General features: G+C 42.4%; 2 protein-coding genes across 5 annotated transcripts in view; one reads left to right on the top strand and one right to left on the bottom strand.

The window, feature by feature from the left end:
* CCDC146 (coiled-coil domain containing 146) overlaps positions 1–19,166 on the bottom strand; it is a 97,181-nt gene that overhangs the window by 42,591 nt on the left and 35,424 nt on the right. The gene's annotated exons all lie outside the window — the stretch shown is intronic.
* FGL2 (fibrinogen like 2) lies at positions 7,274–18,466 on the top strand. Its single transcript, XM_084811506.1, has 2 exons — positions 7,274–7,912; positions 13,947–18,466. Exons 1-2 carry the CDS (start codon positions 7,300–7,302, stop codon positions 14,651–14,653), a joined length of 1,320 nt encoding a protein of 439 aa, XP_084667632.1. The 5' UTR covers positions 7,274–7,299; the 3' UTR covers positions 14,654–18,466.

Raw genomic sequence — 19,166 nt, 5'->3', positions numbered from 1 at the left:
GGGGGGGGGCTGGGCAGGTTGCCCTCAGTGCCACCCTCACAGCACCAACCAGCCTGCTGCCACGGGCCCCCTGAGGACTTAGCTGCAGCTGTCAGCCACTCCATCCCAAGCATGATTACCCAGTGGCAGCAGCAGTGGCCTATTACAGGACTGTTGCCAGGAAGCCCACCCCCTCACAGACTTTTTGGGAGGGGGTGGAGCAGGTGCTCGTTCTCCCCTGGCGGCGGCAGCGCTGTAAAGGGCCACCATCACTCTGAAGTAGGCCTGTGGAGGGGGAGGCTGGCAGCTGCAGGAGGGTGGGGCAAGGGAAGGTATCAGCCAGCGTGAGCCCTGACAAATGCCCCAGCATGCTGAGCGCTGGTACTGGGCCTGAAACAGTTCATCTAAAGTTGGCACCAGACCAATTTCCCATCACTCCGTTTTCATACCCTTTAAATATTTAATGAATGACAAATAGGGACACCCCCTTGCTCCTCCCCCCAACCAGCCCTTTCCTGCAAATGTCACTTCCTGGTGGCTTTTATTCAACAGTCAGCCAGATTTTCTCCCTGTCCCCCACCTTCTTCTTGCCCCCATGTAGGGGTGACCCTGCCATGCAGCAGGGAGAAGCAATCTACTTCAGGCAGCACCATGAGTTTAAGGGGGGCATAGATGGAGGCAGGAATCGGGGTCTGAATGGTGCAGCAAGACATAGCAGAGGGTTGGGATTAGCACCATTTGGGCTTCACTTCAGCCAGATAAATGTCTGGAGCCAGCATCGTCTCTATTTCCTCCAGTCTCAGCGAACTAGGAGAAGCAACGACAACTAACAGTAAACAATCTAATTTTCATTTAGCACTGAGGTTTTGGGGATGAAAATTCAGAGCGGGGAAGGACAGCATTTTAATTTAAAAATACATTTCATGCCAGTTTCTTTCCTTGCTTCAGTGTGAAATTATAATGATAAAATCAACAATCATAGGTTTTAAGTCATCATCATAGGTTAAAGAAAGTAAAGAATACAGAGGTTTATATAATGTTTTCATAGTTCTATTATGATGCCTAGTCCCAGGACTTCAGTATATACATTTACCTGGGAATGAGCTCCAGTGAGCACAATACGACGTCCTTCTGAGTTAAACAGGCACAAGATTACGCTGTCACTTAACTCAGTTATGTGTAGTGTGAAAGAAAGAAAGAAAGAAAGAAAGAAAGAAAGAAAGAAAGAAAGAAAGATGTACCTTCAAAATTGGGACAACTGGAATGTGGGATTTCTCTCAAAACAGGGATCTGAAAAATGTGACTATCTTGGCTGAATTAAGACAACTGGAGGATTAACATTTTTGGTTGGACCTAGACTCCGTTAGTTGCACTTAAGTTGGATCCAGACTTAATCATTCTTAGAGTAGACACACTGAATTCTAAGCATGACTAAGTCTGGATCCAACCCTTAAATCCCACTGATTTCAGTGGAAACTAAGCCTTGACTAACTTGTCCCAATGATTTCATTGGACCAAAATACAACTAACAGTCAGGATGCAACTCTTTGTGCTTACAACATTGTGCAACCAAAAGACACTGCAGATATGACTCCACAAAACAATCAAAATGAAAGAATCAATTTAATTTCGCATTAAGTTATGACATGTATGTACTTCAAAGCCTCTATTACACCAAATGCGCTAACCTATTTGTCGAGATAGCAATAATTTTATGTCAAAATTCCTTCCCAACAATGAAAATACAAGAACCATAAATTGGGCATAAGGATATGCTGAAGCTTCACCCATCACAAATGTCTTTCTTAAACTGTTAATGATTTCTAACATTATACTATTCTTAATAAATATTGCAGGGCTTAGCAAATGACTTTTAAAAACCACTGAGAAGATTTAGCAAACAAAACAAATATTGAACCAAGAAATAAAACAGAAATATTTTCAATAAAACAACAAGTATCTGAATCTTCCAGCTCATGGAGAAAAATTCACTTGCAGTCTCTTCTGTTCAGTTCAGGTCCAAATTTAATTTTAACATTTTCTTTTTATGACTGCATTGGCAATAAATCCAGGGATCTAAGAAGGAAATCTGCTTCCACCCTTCCTTAAGGAATTGTATCTAAGGAAACCTGAAGTAAGGAGATCCTTAACCAAAGACTACAGGAAGAACTGAGTAGACAACTCCCATTTCTAGAAAGTCATGACGAGGCCTATAACTTTTCTGCTGTCAAAAGATGAAGAAACAGTTTCCTCTTTGTGAACAACACATGCTATAATAAGATTCTAGGACAAATCACTATTCTGAGAAGAAACAGTTGATCTGAGGCAAGGCGATTTCTAAAACAAAAGTAACAAATTTTGGAGGAGGATACACAATGTTCTCCAAGAAAGCTGTTAACATGAAAATTTTGGTTTCCTTTTTCTAGGAATAGGCATGGAGGGTGGAGAGAAAGCTGTAGTTTAGAATTTTCACAAGGGAGAATTCTGATATTTCTGAAATATTGCTTCCTATGAAAAAGTGAACAGTCTCCACAATGATGAAAACACACTAGGAAGAAGTCATAAGAAGAGCCATACTGGATCAGACTAAAAGCCTATCTGGTCCAGCACTCTGTTTGCAGGGTAGCCAACCATATGCCTATGGGAAGCCCACAACAGGACATGAATGCAATCACACTCTCCCACCTGTGTTCTCCAGCAACTGGTATTCAGAGGCATCATGACTAGAGGAATCTCTACACCAGCATAAAATTCTGCATTTAAAACGGGGCTTTCTGCTTCCGTTTTAAATGCAGGATCACGACTCCCTTTTTCATGTGCTTCCTTTCCCCCCACCCCCTTTCCCCTCCTTCTCCCCATATCTGAGTCTTCCATTATCTTTCATTGATCTCACTCCTCTTCTTGCCACTTTTACTCTGGAACACAACAGGGTAATTTGATAACTCATTATCTGCGATCTATTTAAAAATGGAACAAAGGGCATTTTTTGCAGGAGACGCCGTAAATGATCACGGCATTATGTAAAGAGCCCGCAAACTTCCGTGAAGGAGCAATCTCAATCGCAGGATAAGAGCTCAGTGTTAAGGAGCCCTAGCAATGATATACATATATCACTGGTAGCCTGAACCACCATGAATTTGTACAATCTCCTTTTAAAGTCATCCAAGTTGGTAGCCATCACTACATCTTGTGCTAGCTTTTTTCTTTAATGAAAGCTGGGAAATAATAATAATAATAATAATAATAATAATAATAATAATAATAATAATAATATACAGGGCGATGAAACTGCCCCCCTTGTCCCTTCCTGCAGATATCCATGCATGAAACTATGGGTTGTTTTTGAAGTACCAATGCAGAGGGAGGGAAAAATAAAAATAACTCTCAGACCACCTCATCTATTGCGGTAAATAACAACCCCCATCCAAAATTTATTTCATTTCTTCACCCCAAAATCTCCTCCCGCCCGCTTTGTAGGGCACAGAGGTCCAGAGAAGGTCAGGGACAAATTAGAAAACTCAAAAGGGACAGATTCCGTCACAGAGTCACTATGGGTGGCTATACCAGGCTCCAACATAATTTAGTACTAAGAGTACACACTTGGTTCATGTGGAGTGCTGCCTATGGGCTCCTTCATTTTACTATTGCCTCACATGAATCATAGAATAGTAGGGTTGGAAGGGGCCTACAAGACCATCAAGTCCAACCCCCTGCTCAATGCAGGAATCCAAGTCAAAGCATCCTTGACAGATGGCTGTCCAGCTTCATCTTGAATGCCCCCAGTTTGGGAGAGCCCATTACCTCCCTAGGTCTTTGGTTCCATTGTCATATTGCTCTAACAGTCAGGAAGTTTCTCCTGATGTTCAGCTGGAATCTGGCTTCCTGTAACTTGAGACCATGATTCCATGTCCTGCACTCTGGGATAATCAAGAAGAGATCCTGGCCTTCCTCTCTGTGACAACCTTTCAACTACTTGAAGAGCGCTATCATATCTCCCCTCAGTCTTCTCTTCTCAAGGCGAAACATGGCCAGTTCTTTCAGCCTCTCTTCATAGGGCTTTGTTTCCAGTCCCCTGATCATCTTTGTTGCCCTCCTCTGAACCCTCTCCAGCTTGTCTGCATCCTTCTTAAAGTGCAATGCCCAGAACTGGACACAGTACTCCAGATGAGGCCTAACCAGTGCTGAGTAGAGGGCAACTAGTACTTCCTGGGATTTGGAAGCTATGCTTCTGTTAATGCAGCCCAAAAGAGCATTTGCCTTTTTTGCAGCCACATCACATTGTTGGCTCTTATTCAGCTTGTGATCTAGCACAATTCCAAGATCCTTCTTGCTTGTAGTGTTGTTGAGCCAAGTATCGCCCATCTGGTAACTGTGCATTTGGTTTCTTTATCCTAGGTGCAGAACTTGGCATTTATCCCTATTAAATGTCATTCTGTTGTTTTCTGCCCAGCGCTCCAGTCTATCTAGATCACTTTGAATTTTGTTTCTGTCTTCCAAAGTATTAGCTATCCCGCCCAATTTTGTATCATCTGCAAATCTGATCAGCATTCCCTGCACCTCCTCCTCCAAGTCATTAATAAAAATGCTGAAGAGCACTGGGCCCACGACTGAGCCCTGCGATACCCCACTCGTTACCTCTCCCCAGTTGGAGAAGATCCCATTGATAAGCACTCTTTGAGTCTGATTCTGTAGCCAACTGTGGATCCACCTGATCATTGTTTCATCCAGCCCACTTTGAGCTAGTTTGCTCATCAAGGTATCATGGGGCACTTTGTCGAAAGCTTTGCTGAAGTCAAGGTATATGATGTCCACAGCATTCCCACAGTCCACAAGGGAGGTTACCTGATCCAAAAATGAGATCAGATTCATCTGGCAGGATTTGTTATTGACAAATCCATGTTGGCTTCGAGTAATCACTGCATTGTTTTCAGAGTGCTTACAGATGGATTACTTTATCTTTTGCTCCAGAATTTTCCAAGGGATTGATGTCAGACTGACTGGTCTGTAGTTCCTAGGTTCCTCCTTTTTACTCTTTTTGAAGATAGGAATGACATTAGCCCTCCTCCTGTCATCTGGCACTCCACCCGTCCTCCATGATTTCTCAAAGAGAATAGACAGCGGTTCTGAGAGTTCTTCTGCCAGTTCCTTTATTACTCAAGGGTGCAGTTCATCTGGCCCTGGAGATCTGAACTCATTCAAAGTAATTAGGTCTTCCTTGACCATATGCCTATCGATCTCAAGCTGCAATCCTGCCCCTTCAGCCTGTACTTCGCCTTTGCCAGGGGGGTCATAGACCTTCTTTTGGGAGAAGACTGAGCCAAAGTAGGAACTGAGCACTTCTGCCTTTTCTTTGTCATCTGTTATCATTTTGCCATCCTTATTTAATAGCTCACCCACCATTTCTTTCCTCTGTCTTTTAGTATGCACGTAGCTGAAGAAAGCCTTTTTGTTGCTTTTAGCATCCCTCGCTAACCGCAGCTCGTTCTCAGCTTTAGCTCTCATTGGGGCTACCAAGCTCATCCTCCTGTATTTCTGTGCAGAGATATGTATTTTTCACATATAATGCAACCCCACCTCCCTTTCTGTTCCTCCTGTTCTTTTTGAACAAGTTATATCCTTCAGTTGCTGTATTCTAGTCATGAGAGTCATCCCACCAAGTCTCAGTTACACCTATCAAGTCATAATTTCCCTCCTGTATTAAGAGTTCAAATTCGTTCTGTTTGTTTCCCATACTCTGGGCATTAGTATATAGATATCAAAGACCATGTGCTTCATGGTCTGGCTTCCTTCCTACATGCTTGTGAAGACTATTATTGGGCACTTTTAGAGCTGTTCTCTCTGTTATGGTGCATGAGCCTTCGTCCACTGTTACCCCCAACTTTACGTCTCCCTTCCCCGTAGCATTCAGTTTAAAGCCACCTTGATAAAATTCTTCATGCGGTGGCCAAACACATTCTTCCCAGCCTTTGTGAGGTGCAACCCATCCCTTCCCAACTGTTCGTATAGCCCGTGGTCCCAGAATCCAAATCTCTCTTGTCGGCACCACCTTCGTAGCCAGTCATTCACCCGGACTATTTTTCTTTCCCTTTCTATCCCTCTTCTGATTACTGGAAGGATGGATGAAAAAACTACCTGGGCCCCAAAGTTCGTGATTTCTTTATAGCTCCACTTGGTGGTATCATTTGTTCCCACATGGATGAGAAGGGATACCTGTCAGTGGGCTTTATGAGTGCAGGCAACTCTTCATTCACGTCTCTAATCCATCCTCCTGGGAGACAGCATACCTGGCAAGTCCACGGGTCTTCGTGACATACTTGGGTTTCGATCCCATGCAGCAAGGAGTCTCCCACTACTGCTACTCTTCTCTTCTTCTTGTTGTAGGCCTGGGTTTCATCACCTCTGCTTGACTGACCTTCAGCCTCTTGCTCGCTCTCATGCAGATTCCCCTGTAACTCTTCCTCTGCAGGCTGCCCTCCAGTCTCATCCTTCTAGTTCTTCTGCTCCTGTCACCCTTTTCCAAGGAGTATCCTCTACTGGATTTTTCCTCACCTCAGCATTTCCCTCTTCTGCCTGAGCTTGCTGTTGCTCTTCTAGCTTCTGTTCTTCACTTTGCTGCTGTAATTCCACTGTTCTGTCCAAGAACTCTTCGTATTCTCTTATTCCCCGGAGGGTCGACAGTCGCCACTCCAGTCCTCTTACTTTTTCTTCCAGCAGTGTGATCAACTTGCACTTGTTGCAAGTGTAGGCCATGTTGATGAACTCGGAGTCATCCTAGAATACATCACTCACCTGTGGCTGCATGTGGCAGGAGACAGTGACAGTGTACAAGCTGTCATTCAGGGAATTATGTTTGCCATTACAAGTCTTCTCACTGAGGAACTTCTGATGAACTCTCACGAAACCCCAAGGTTGCACAAAACATACTTCGTAAACACTGGCTCAAGTCTATCCAATTACGCATTAACATCAAACATAGACATTTTCAGTTTTGATTTTCAAATGAAAAGCATAGCAAAGCAAGCTCAAATAGTTTTTTAAAAATCATATTATCTGGGTCTATACATCTCTAGATATTTTTTGCTTATGTGGACAAGTGCTGAAAATAAGGTTTAAATAATGTGTAAGTTTGGTAATTTCCCCAGAGCTACTTCTTCTATTAATATCATTGCAGCCTGCTGTGATGCAAGACACTCCCACCCTTTTCTGAGAACAGTGCAGGCAGTCTGCAGACTGCAATAACTCACGGCAGCAGCTAGCTGCCCTTTATAAAAGTTGCTGAAGCTTTGCATACTTCCTCTCTGGGCTAACTTATCAGAAAAGATGAAGCTCGTTTACATGATTTTGTTCAAGGCAGCTGTTCTGCTTTTTATAAATGAGTCTGTTATGACAGATGATGGCACAGAAAGTGTCGAAGAAAGAAAGCTGATTGATGCTTGTTCTATAAAGCTTAAAACCAGTGGGAAATGTGATGGAGAGGAATGCCCATATCAGATCAGCTTGCCTCCAATGACTATCCAGCTACCCAAGCAGTTTCGACTGATTGAGAAAACCCTCAAAGAAGTGCAGAACCTTAAGGAAGCTGTAAACAAGATGAAGACGTCCTGTCAAGACTGCAAGCTGCAGGCAGATGACAATCAAGAAAAAAACAACAATGAATTCCTGCGACCCAGTACAGACGGTCTAACAGACAATAGCAAAATACAAGATAACAGAGTAAAAGAATTGCAGACCAAGGTTTCCAGGATGTCGGCCAGTCTGAAGAATGCAAAGAATCAGATCCATTCTCTGCAGGGGCAGCTGGAGCAAATGAACCTCATAAACATGAACAACGTGGAAACCTATGTTGACCGCAAAGTAGCCAACCTGACATTTGCTCTGGACAGCTTGGATAATAAATGCTCTTCCCAATGTCCAGCCACACAACCAAATCCAGGTAGGTCAACCTTTACCAATTTACAAGTGCTGCATGTACAGAAAGCATTTGAAAAGTACTGAACTAAGTACATTGATTTAAACATATTACAAACAAGGTTTTTTGCCACTTATATAAAAGAAAAATACATTAGGAGTTAATTGATCCACATTATATTGGATCTAGGGAATCTGTGGGTACTGGGGAAATCAGTAGATAAGTAGGATTCAATGCACTGACAGTGAGTTGTTCACATAAAATCCAGTATCTTCATCTTCCCTTTGGCTAAAGAGACTTATTAGTTCAGTTGAGAGTGAAGCTGTTGAAATGGATGAGAAACTGACATCATTCAACTTTTAGTTATGGTATTTTCTTTTGATGGGAAAGGATTTGAATTCCCCCACCTCAACAACTTTCCAATCTTGGAGATATTTGACGCAGCAGTTAGATGGGGCAGATTCATGGAGGCACACAGGAATATAGGAAGCTGCCTTATACTGAGTCAGACCATGGGTCCATCTAGGCCAGTATTGTCAACACTGACTGGCAGCAGCTCTCCATGATTTCAGGCAGGATTTTTTCCTAGACCTACCTGGAGATTGGGGGCGGGGGGATTGAACCAAGGGGCATCTGCATGCAATGCATGTGCTCTACCACCGAGTTATGGCACCATTTATTACTGTCCTTGTTCTTTTGCTCAATAAAAGGAAGTTAAAGCCTGGGAGAAGCTGACTACTTTCTCTGAATGGAACCATCCTCCCTGATACGTAGCTGGTGCATCACCATCTGCATTGCAATGTTCATCTGCACCGCATTGGATTGGCTGGAAACATCCTTTGATGTACATGGAGACGTCTGTTCCCATCAGGGGCTACCAGTCATTATGCACAACTTTTTTGTCAGTGGCTAGAGCTAGATCAGGGCTAGTGTCTTTTAGGATTTGGCCCCGCCAAATATTTAATCTGTATTTTGTCACTGCTGTCTTTTGTCAAACCACATACTCTATAGCAGAATTATTAACTGCCTCAGTTGTATATTAGTGTGATTTAAAGCTCACAGCCACATAAACATAAACTTTAACAAAGAACTTTAACTAAGAAATTAGCAAAATCCTCCTTGAAATATTATTTTGAATTACCCTATAAAATGTTAATGACTGATCCTGTTATATACATTTCGGAATACAGAGTAAGACAGCTATGCATGTGTGAGTCTAAGCAGCAGTAATACATCCCAAATGGATGGCACATGACATAATAAGAGTGGATTCTTGGTAAGATTTCTTATATAAACAATGTAAAATTAAATATTACTTTGGCAATTATTTCCCTCAAGCCATGTTCTTTTAGGAGTTGCACTTAAAACTAAACTATTATGTTGCAATTAATTTTGCAAGTAATGACTTGCCAGGAAAAAAGTTATCAGTACTTTGGCTTTTATGTAACTATAAACTTTTCCAAGTATTTTTTTTCCAGAAATAGCTTTTCTTTAAATTTTAAATAGATCACAGTAAAACAGCAGCTCAAATACACTGGACGTTTCTGATTATTGTCATACAGGAAAATTGTCACCTAACTACAAATTAAGCAACAAAATTGCTCAAACAAAAATGTTTATTGTTAAAGCACACTGTAAAGGCTAGTAAACTTCAGAGTTTATTCTGAAGAAAACCTGGAATGAGAAAATGTTGGTATACCTCCTAATAGTGTTAGAAAGTTTAGGAATATCATTGTTATCTCAATGGGCCGTTTTGTACAACATGATTACTGCAAGAGCCAAGCCAGATGACATGTTAATTGTGTGACTGCACTTAATGAGTCTAGTTTTTACATTTTAAAAGCAGCTGTGGGAATAAGGAGCATGGAGGGAGTATATGAAGAGACATGCTGGATCAGAAAAAGGGTCCATCTAGTCCAGCATTCTGTTCACAGCGACCAACCAGCTGTCAACAGGAAACCCACAAGCAGGACACAAGTGCAACACCACCCTCCCGCCCATATTCCCCAGCAACTGGTGTACATAGACATCCTCTCTCTGATACTGGAGGTAGCATATATCCATCTGGACATTGATAGCCTTCTCCTCCAAGAATAACCTTTCCCCACGAAGCCATGGTCCCAATGGGAATTGGCCATTAAGCTGTTATTCACCTTGGGAGAGAAACTTCCATTGGTGTTAACAGAAGCTTCCCTCCTGGGGTAAACACCAACTTCTGGGGGAAGGGGGAGACCACTGGGACCATGATGCATATTTTTGTGTAAGGGTTTAAAAAAAACACCCTGCATGTCATAGTCCTGAACGCCAACCCCCAGCAGCTGCTATTTCACATTTTAAAACTAGGCATGGTAATTGCAGTCACACAATTAATGTCACATCTAGTTTGGTCCCAAGTTAAATATGTAGATATTTCCCAGCTGAACCAGGATGCTGTACCTGATTCCAAAGGAGCTGGTACCTATGGCAGTCCCCCGCCCCCGCCGCCCGAACCGTTTGTGTATCATGTGAACAACTCAATACAGGTTTTTTTTTCTGGAATAACCTGGTGTTCCCAAACATATCCTGGAGTAAACAGGTGAAATCACACAGAAAGTTCCCAAGTAGTAATGTCTATTGCACATTTTATTTCTTCAGTCATGAACATACCTTACAAAAAGCAATAAGATTTTTCACAACCGGGGCATTACTAGGCACTTAAAAGATTCGGGGCACAATCTCATTGGACACAAATCCACATAAAATTTGCATAAATTCATATATATCTATATATGTGAATTTGGAAATAATAAGGATTTATTTAAATTTCACAGGCAGCAAACCAGCCAATTCATTTCCCATCTAAATCAGCTCAAATAAAAGAAATTATTCAATTAATTTACACCCTGCACCCAGATAATCTTAAATCAGTAGTTCGTCTTCAATTACAATTAATTTGTAATCGCTGTGAACAGGTGTGAAAATTTCACCCCAAAAAAGTGGCTGGTAGATTTATCTAAGAGTGGCAAACAGGGCTGGCTGGGTTCATCTGCCAGTATTAGGCGGTGGAGTGAGAAGAGTGGCAAATTGTGCCGCTGTCCCCCTGCCCCCGCCAGGAGAGCCCGCCACTGCCTCCCTGCCGCCTCCAGCCAGAGCCCAGCCAGCTGCTCTCCCACTGTGGCATTTGCCACAGGAAGAGAGCGGCTGACAGGGCTCTCTAGAGAAACCTGCTGGGTGCGCCACCGCTTCTCCTTACCATGACCACAGCCACAGGGGCTTGTACTACGGAGCTCTCGCGAGCCGTTGGCCAAATTATTGCGAGAGTTTACCTGACCTCTTGTGCGAGCTCAGCAGCTGGTAAGGTGGGCAGGCAGATGGGTGGGCGGAATCACAATGTTCCTCAGTATATCAACCACAATCCCCACTGAGCCCTGTGCTATGACCCCTCCGATCACTTAGATCCATCCACACTAGGCAGACCTGGATCACCAATACATCACAAAGCACACATGTTAATAGTTCAAATTATCTGCATATTCACTGTGCCTAAAACCAAGACTGTTACCAGATAACTGTTAACTGTTACCAGATAAGCAAAGCTTCCCATTTCAACTCTCTGCTTATAATTCTAGTCTAATTGTCCCAGAAAAACAATTCAATAGTGTGTGTTTTACTGCAGCAGAGGTGCCACTAGGTTTGCAGAGGGCAGCGGCAGGACAGGGAGGCTGCTTTCCCACCACCCCTGCTAGGCTTCCTTTTATTTTTTACTGGGGGTGGAGGTGCACTAGCGCTCCTTCTTTTCTCCTCCTCCTCCTCTTGTTGTTCAGTCGTTCAGTCGTGTCTGACTCTTCGTGACCCCATGGACCACGGCACGCCAGGCCTTCCTGTCCTGCGCTCTCTCCCGGAGTGTGCTCAAGTCCATATTCATTGCATCCGTGATGCTATCTAGCCATCTCATCCTCTGCCGTCCCCTTCTCCTTTGGCCTTCAGTCTTTCCCAGCATCAGGGTCTTTTCCAGGGAGTTTTCTCTTCGCATTTTTAATGTGCAGCTGTGCAGCCCCATGAACATCCTCCTCTTGACCCACTAATAAAAGCAAGCACAGTGGCAGCCAGCTGGTCAAAGCTGCAGCCCCACAGCACATGAGTTTAAAGGAAAGTTTAAAATGGTGTGGCAAAGGTCTTTTTGTCCTTCTCTCACTGGTGATATCCCTCCCCCACTCAAAGGCAGCATCTGACTGATTCAGCCCACTGCTACACAAACGTTAAAAAGAAAACCCCCTTTACTTTAAAGTGGCACGCCAGCCAGCTGCTGCAGCCCTTTCTTTTACGAATGAGTTGAAAGAGGGAGGAGGAGGAGCTGCTGCTGCCTGTCAGAGGGTCATTTGGGGGCCCTCCCTTGACCTCAGGACCCAGACTTGTGCCCTTGGTATGGCCCTGGCGGCACCTCTGTACTGCAGTTCTGGAAAGCAACAACAGGACAAATGAATAACATTATGTCATAATTATTTCATCATCTATTACATGAATTAGTACTATATATTAGATATATTTGTATTTTGGGGACTACAATAACCAGGTCTATTGAGAGGATTTGTGTGCCTCCTTAAAACAAACTTGAGTCTGCCCCCTTCCACTGTGAAATACTGCACCATTGTCTGAAAACCAGTACTAATTCCTGATTAACTGAACTGCAGACACACACACACACACACACACACACACGACTGGGCCTGTGTAACAGCACATTTTTCATTTCACTGCCACCCCCGTGGGGCCCAAAGGATGTTGGTAATAACCAAAGATGAAGGTTTTTAATTTACCATGAGAATCAACATAACTGAAAGAGAGTTCATTCCCTCATTCTCTAAGAGATAAATGTAAATTTAATTATTTAATACTGCTATATTAATCATTTTTGTATAGAAAAAATCTAAGAGGGTGTCAATAGTAAAGCTTGTGAGCCTATTATTATTACTAGCTAAGGAGACAGAATGTGTTATAAGCTTCAGGAAACACCTGGAAGAAATTTTGGGGGGGTAAAAAATGAAGTGTCATGTTCCTGCTTAATATGCTGTCCGAATTCATTTCCATTCCCCAAACCCAGAGGTTGGGCAATACCATTTTTACAGGAAACTACTATTGTGCTCTTAAATGACATGCTTCAGAGTGTCGTAATGTCGACTGTACGTAATTGTATGTGACAACAAGGAAAAATATTGATGTTCAGTATCTCTACAAAACAATAGGGAACAATAGCCAACTTAAGGCCAAACTTCTTGAAATAAAATTGTCCTGTTCTCTGTAAGAGGCCAGCAATTAACGTTGAAGGCAGACATTGACACATGACAAGTGGAGACTTGACCCTAGGACAAACTGCCAACTGATTTATACCAATTATGATGCAAAAATCATACAAACAGTTCTCTTGCAGTTCTACACAGAGGAAGCCACCTCATGTAGGAATCCAATGTGAACATTTAGTGCAAAAATTTACAGCTCCCACATATCTCAATGGTTCTGAGAGATTTAATTAAAAGGAACCAGCAACAGAGGTTTCCTTGTTTGGAGTCCACGTATTGGTGGAACAACCAACCAACCCAAGTTCTGGGGAGGAGCAGAAGATACAACAGATCATTGCCAAGTTTCTGTCCCCAGTTGCCCAAAAAGAAAAACGAAAAAAAAAGGGGGGGGGAGAGGAGGAGACAATTTACCTCTGGTTGCAGAAGTTCTCAAAAGTAATCAGATCTCGCTCTCTGCAGCTATATTACACCAGCCTCAGCAGATAGCCCTAGAAACTGGGTGAGTATTTCCCACATTACTGATCTCCTTTATTGAAATGATTTGCAAAAACACAGAAAAATGGCAATGTAGGGTAATGTTCTAAAAAAACTGGAATGAAACAGTCTCCCAGCTGAGCAACTTGTTTAATTTATTCTACATACATACACGTAACCCAGATTTTTAAAACACATTAATATTTCTTAAAATCTATATTCCGAATTGCTTTCTTTTGTACTATACTAGATAAATTAAAATAGGTTGTAAATCATGATAACTGCTGTCTTTTCTCCCCTCTGTCCAGTTATGCAGATTCTGCAAGTGGACTGTGCCAATTATTTTGCAGCAGGCAAACGGCAGAACGGAATCTACAGAATTAGTCCTGATCCCCAAAAGAAAAGCTTTGATGTTTACTGTGACATGGAATCCATGGGAGGGGGCTGGACAGTGTTCCAGGTGCGCCAGGATGGCAGCACTAACTTCAACAGAACGTGGAATGAATATAAGAATGGTTTTGGAAACCTCAGTAGGGAGTTCTGGCTAGGGAATGACAAAATTCACCTTCTGACCAAAAGCAAGGATATGCAGTTGAGGATTGAGCTTGAGGATTTCAATGGAAACAGAGAATATGCAAAATATGATCAATTTTATGTGGCTAATGAATTTCTCAAATACCGCCTAAGTATCGGCAGCTACAGTGGCACAGCTGGGGATGCCTTGCGCTTCAACAAATACTACAACCATGATCAAAGATTCTTTACCACCCCAGATAAAGACAACGACAGGTATCATACAGGCAACTGTGGTGCGTACTATAGCTCTGGGTGGTGGTTTGATGCATGTTTAGCTGCCAACCTAAATGGCAAATATTACCACAAAAAATATAAAGGTGTCCGCAATGGGATTTTCTGGGGCACTTGGCCTGGAGCTTCCAGTGACACTATGAATGGTTATAGACAACCTTTTAAAAAGGTTAAAATGATGATGAAACCGAAAGGCTTTGTGCCATGAATGAGTAAAAAAAGAATACTTTCCCCAGTATTGCATTGTTCTGTAGTATGCGTGCAATTACAAAAAATACTCTGCTATATTTCATTTTTGAATACGCTTTTTTTTTTTTTTTTAGAAAAATCCTCTTCCCAAAGCTCACTGATGTATTTTTTTGTAGAATTCTGAATATGCAGGGAACAATTTACATTTTTTGCAGCAAATAATGTTTCAGCCTGATCCATAAACTACTGTCAGGTGAGAACTTGGGTTTAAGTTTATTTTGCCCCATTTACTTCACTATTACTGTCTCATTAACAGTATCTGTACCGTGCACAGGACAAAAGCAAGTTTGTACAGCTGCAGAGCAGACAATTTCAGTGTCCCTAACTTGTATTGCTCCTTCAGCAGATTCCAGAAATATCTGTCAACTTGCTTCAAAGCCAATCAGCTAAACTGCCTCATCTTCAAGTATTCCAAGACAAGTGGTTGGCCTTATCTGCCTATTACTGATTCCCCCCCCCCCCAGATGATGGTAATGATCATTCATTACTGCTGCCAGCTATCAGTTTTCTTTACCATGAATTGGGCCTGAACAAAAACACATTTTAACCTGAATCCTATTAAATGTTAAGAAAGCATTTCTAATGAACTTGCTACTGTTATATATGAAACTGATCATCATAATACTCAACTTCTTAAAAATATTAATGAGCATAGTTGGTTGAATCCAGACTAAGCAGAACATAAGTTCCCACGGAATGAATGGGAAAAGTTAGTCATTGCATTACTTAACTCATACTGATTTCAGTGGGAACCAATTACAACTAACTTAGTCCGGATCCAAGCCAGAATTTTCAGACCCCACTAAAGTATGCTGTCTGTATTCAATAGATGAAGAACTGAAATAAAAATACATGATGTCTTAAAGATTACAGACTGAACACCATAACGTAGTCACGATCTGCTGCACACCAGTCAGCAAGGGCAACGGCTATAAAAACTAGAAACGAAGTAGCAACACCAACTGCTGTGTCCACAACTTCTTGAGGAACTACAATGCCGCACACCTTTCACACGGTTGCACCCCGAAGATGGTGATCGGAATTGCTAGGGCTGGCCCATGGGGTGCAGGACTGGGGCACTGGGGTTCAAGAGGGCCTCCAAATCATCCCCTGAAGGCAGCACCAGCTGCCATGGCTCCTCCTCCTCCTTGCCTGGCCCACTGGCAAAAGGAAGTGCTGCAGCAGCTGGCTGGGCGAGGCTGCAGGTCCCACAGCATGCAATTTTTGAACAATTATTTCCCCCTTAGGTTTTGAGTCGGAGCAATCTGAACCAATTAGATGCTGCCTTTGGGGAGGACAAGGCACAGCCAATGAGGTAACAGGAGCAATGTAAAGACCACCTCTTTGCCACTCCTGTGCCCTCATTGGCCATGTCCCCCCAAAGTCAGCATCTGGTTAGTTCAGATTGCTGTTACTCAAAAGGTAAGGGGGGAAGAGTTCTTTTAAAATGGTATGCCAGAGTGCCTGCAGCTTTGTCCAGTTGGCTGCTGTGGTGCTTCCTTTTGCCAGCAGTGCTAGGAGGAGGAGCCACAACCACGTAAAAAAGAGAGAGAGACACACACGGAGGGCTGACTTGCAGGGTGGCAGAGGCAGGAAAGCAACCAGGCCCCCTCAAGGTTAGCGGAACCTCTGAATACACCCTCACATTAGCACTGCATGGAAGGCGACGTTCAACATACTGTATGGTGATGGAAGGAATGTCAATCTATCCAGACCGTACTTTCTTCCATACGCAGAACACAAACAGAACTGTTGGAAATGGTCCACACAGTCTTCTTATTGGATGGATCCACAGGCTAGTGGGTAGGCAGGCAGGAACTGATATCTACAAGCATCACTTGGCCTCTTTCAGTGAAGGGTTTCAATCCGCTGACAGTCCAAACAGGGTTATAACTGTAAAGGGCAGCGGCCACTGGCAAAACAGTGGAAAGAGGGGAAAGAGGTGGTGCCTTCTGCTGGAACAAATGTGGTACTCAACCTCAGGCTCTGCCAGCTCAAGGAGATCTAGGAGTGATCCTATCTGAGCCCAGAAGGCATAATGTTGGCATAGGATTACAGTGTTAGTCAAAGACCAGTCAACCATTAGAGCCAAGAAGACACCTAGCCCAACCAATTAAAGCAGGGGTGGGCAACTTGTGGTCTTCCAGTTATGTTGTGCTACAGCTCCCATGATCCCTCACCATTGTCTGTGCTGGCTCAGGCTGATGGGAGTTGTAATCCAAAACATCTGCAGGGCCACAAGTTACCCACCCCCGAATTAAAGTGTCAGCTATAAACTGTAGATCAAATTGAAAATATGGGTCTTTCACCATTTGAGATTTCTGCACTGTAGCTAAGCATTTCCTTCCACCTTTTCATAAGGATGGACATCAGGCAACGGTAAGAACAAGGTAAAAAATATGGACTGATTTTCATTTGGTTTCATGTAATATTTTTACCCAGGGTTTTTGTCTGTGGACACACAAAGCAGTTTACAAGATTAAAAACAATAAGATATTAAAACATAAGTGATCTGACAGGGAGCCCTGAAGTCATAAAACCAGAGTGGTTCGGACTACTGCCTCTTAAATCTAGATTGTAAGTTCTTAAACTTTAGTTAAGAGTCCTCCTTCTGCCACTGAGACACTTGCTGCTTCCCACCAACAGATTTCTGGTTTTCCTGGAATTTTTAGACTTATCCTGCTGCATTAAAAAAAAAATTAAAAACCATTAAAAAAGAGCCAGTGTAGTGTAGTGGTGAGAGTGACGGACTGGGAGCCGGGAGATCCGGGTTCTAGTCCCCACTTGGCCATGGAAGCTCACTGGGTGACTTTGGGCCAGTCACAGACTCTCAGCCCAACCCACCTCACAGGGTTGTTGTTGTGAGGATACAACGGCGAGGAGGAGGATAATGTAAGCCGCCTTGAGTTCCTTGCGAGAGGGAGAAAGGCTGGGTATAAATGCAATAAATAAATAAATAAACATAAAATGTAAAAAAACAAACAAATTTAGGTCATTTTGAACTAACAGGACTAGCTTCCTCCATGGGAATTTTCAAAGATGAAGGCCCATATATGTATAATTATATATATGCACTTTGATTTTCTTATTTTATTTTCTTAAGAGTTGCCATTAATAGAATGAACTTATAGGAAAGGTATATTTATAATGCCATATAACTGTGAACAGTGAAGAGAGAAACTATTACATAAAGAGAACATAAAATTAATATTTAAAGCACAACATGATCTGCAAATGTCCACATTTAGAATTTTCATTGCATATTGTTGCCAATGACCTAAACTATATTGATATATATGTATATACGTATTATTAAAGGGGCTTTACTAGATGACATTATGTTTTATTGTCCTATGTGACTATTTTTTCCCATGTTAAACGTTTTTTACTAGGGAAAGAAACAAATTCTAAACAAAACTTTGCTTCAAAATGTCTTCTGATGTCACACATGATCATACTGCTAGTGAATTTACTAGATGAGAAAATCTTTTTTATAATGAATAATTGAATGCAATAGCTTGCTATGATGTGCACTAAAATACTTCCTCCAAATCATCCTGAAGTCAGTGGGATAAGTAGAAACTGTAATTTGGAATGTCCCTTACTACTGCATTTGTACAATGTAAGTGCTTAAAGTTCTTAGTCTTATCCTCCATATGATGTATGTGTTCCATAATGTATGATGAATATGCCTGAAGGAAAACAGTGTACCCTCTTGTGTCTTGGAATTATTTTCTTCTTCTTTTTGATGGAAAACATTATTATTGTCTATAAAATAAACATTAAAAAACAACAGACTTAATGTTGGTTTAATTCTGTAATACTGACAAACCCTATGTGCAAATGTCAAGAGCCACCTTACAAAAGCCTCCCCATCAGCTCTTCTGAAAGACCAGCCACATCAGGCTCCTCCTGGCCCGGAACTGTGTCCATTCCAGTTCAAGACAGGAACAACCACTTAAGTGTAAGAACTGGTGCCTACGTTTGCTTCCCCCACCCCCCACTTCCCTCCCTATTACTTCTTCTTTTGTGCCATGTCTCTTAGATTGTAGGTCTGTGGTCAGGGACTGTCTGATTTTCATTGATTTATGTAAGTCGCTCTGGGAGCATTTTCAGCTTAAGAGTGGGGTCAAAGCACTTAGAATCAATAAATAAGTCAGGGGTGGGGAACATATGGCCCTCCAGACATTGTGACTCAAATTCCCATCAGCCCAGCCCAGTATGGCCAATGGTCAGGGATGATGGGAACTGTAGTAGAACAATATCTAGAGGGCCATAGGTTCTATACCCCTCCTATAAGTAATTGAAAAGACACCTTAAATTCTTACTTAACACAACATAATTCGTTTGTGAACTCCAGTTTCGTAGTCTCCTGTTCTAATTTCCCTCTGAAGTGATTTGTTTAAATATAGCAACCCTGGGCTCCTTCACATGGGGCTTTTATCCTGCTATGGAGATTGCTTACTCTCAGA

Source organism: Heloderma suspectum, chromosome 7 (genome assembly GCF_057233095.1).
Source record: "Heloderma suspectum isolate Gila_16-S chromosome 7, 16-S_ref, whole genome shotgun sequence".
NCBI classification, from domain to species: Eukaryota; Metazoa; Chordata; class Lepidosauria; order Squamata; family Helodermatidae; genus Heloderma; species Heloderma suspectum.
This window is presented reverse-complemented; position numbering and strand designations above follow the sequence as displayed.

Coding starts and splice junctions, on each gene's coding strand:
- FGL2 (XM_084811506.1), top strand. CDS start 7,300: ATGAAGCTCGTTTACATGATTTTGTTCAAGGCAGCTGTTCTGCTTTTT. Junction 7,913..13,946: donor AGCCACACAACCAAATCCAG/GTAGGTCAACCT, acceptor CCCTCTGTCCAG/TTATGCAGATTCTGCAAGTG.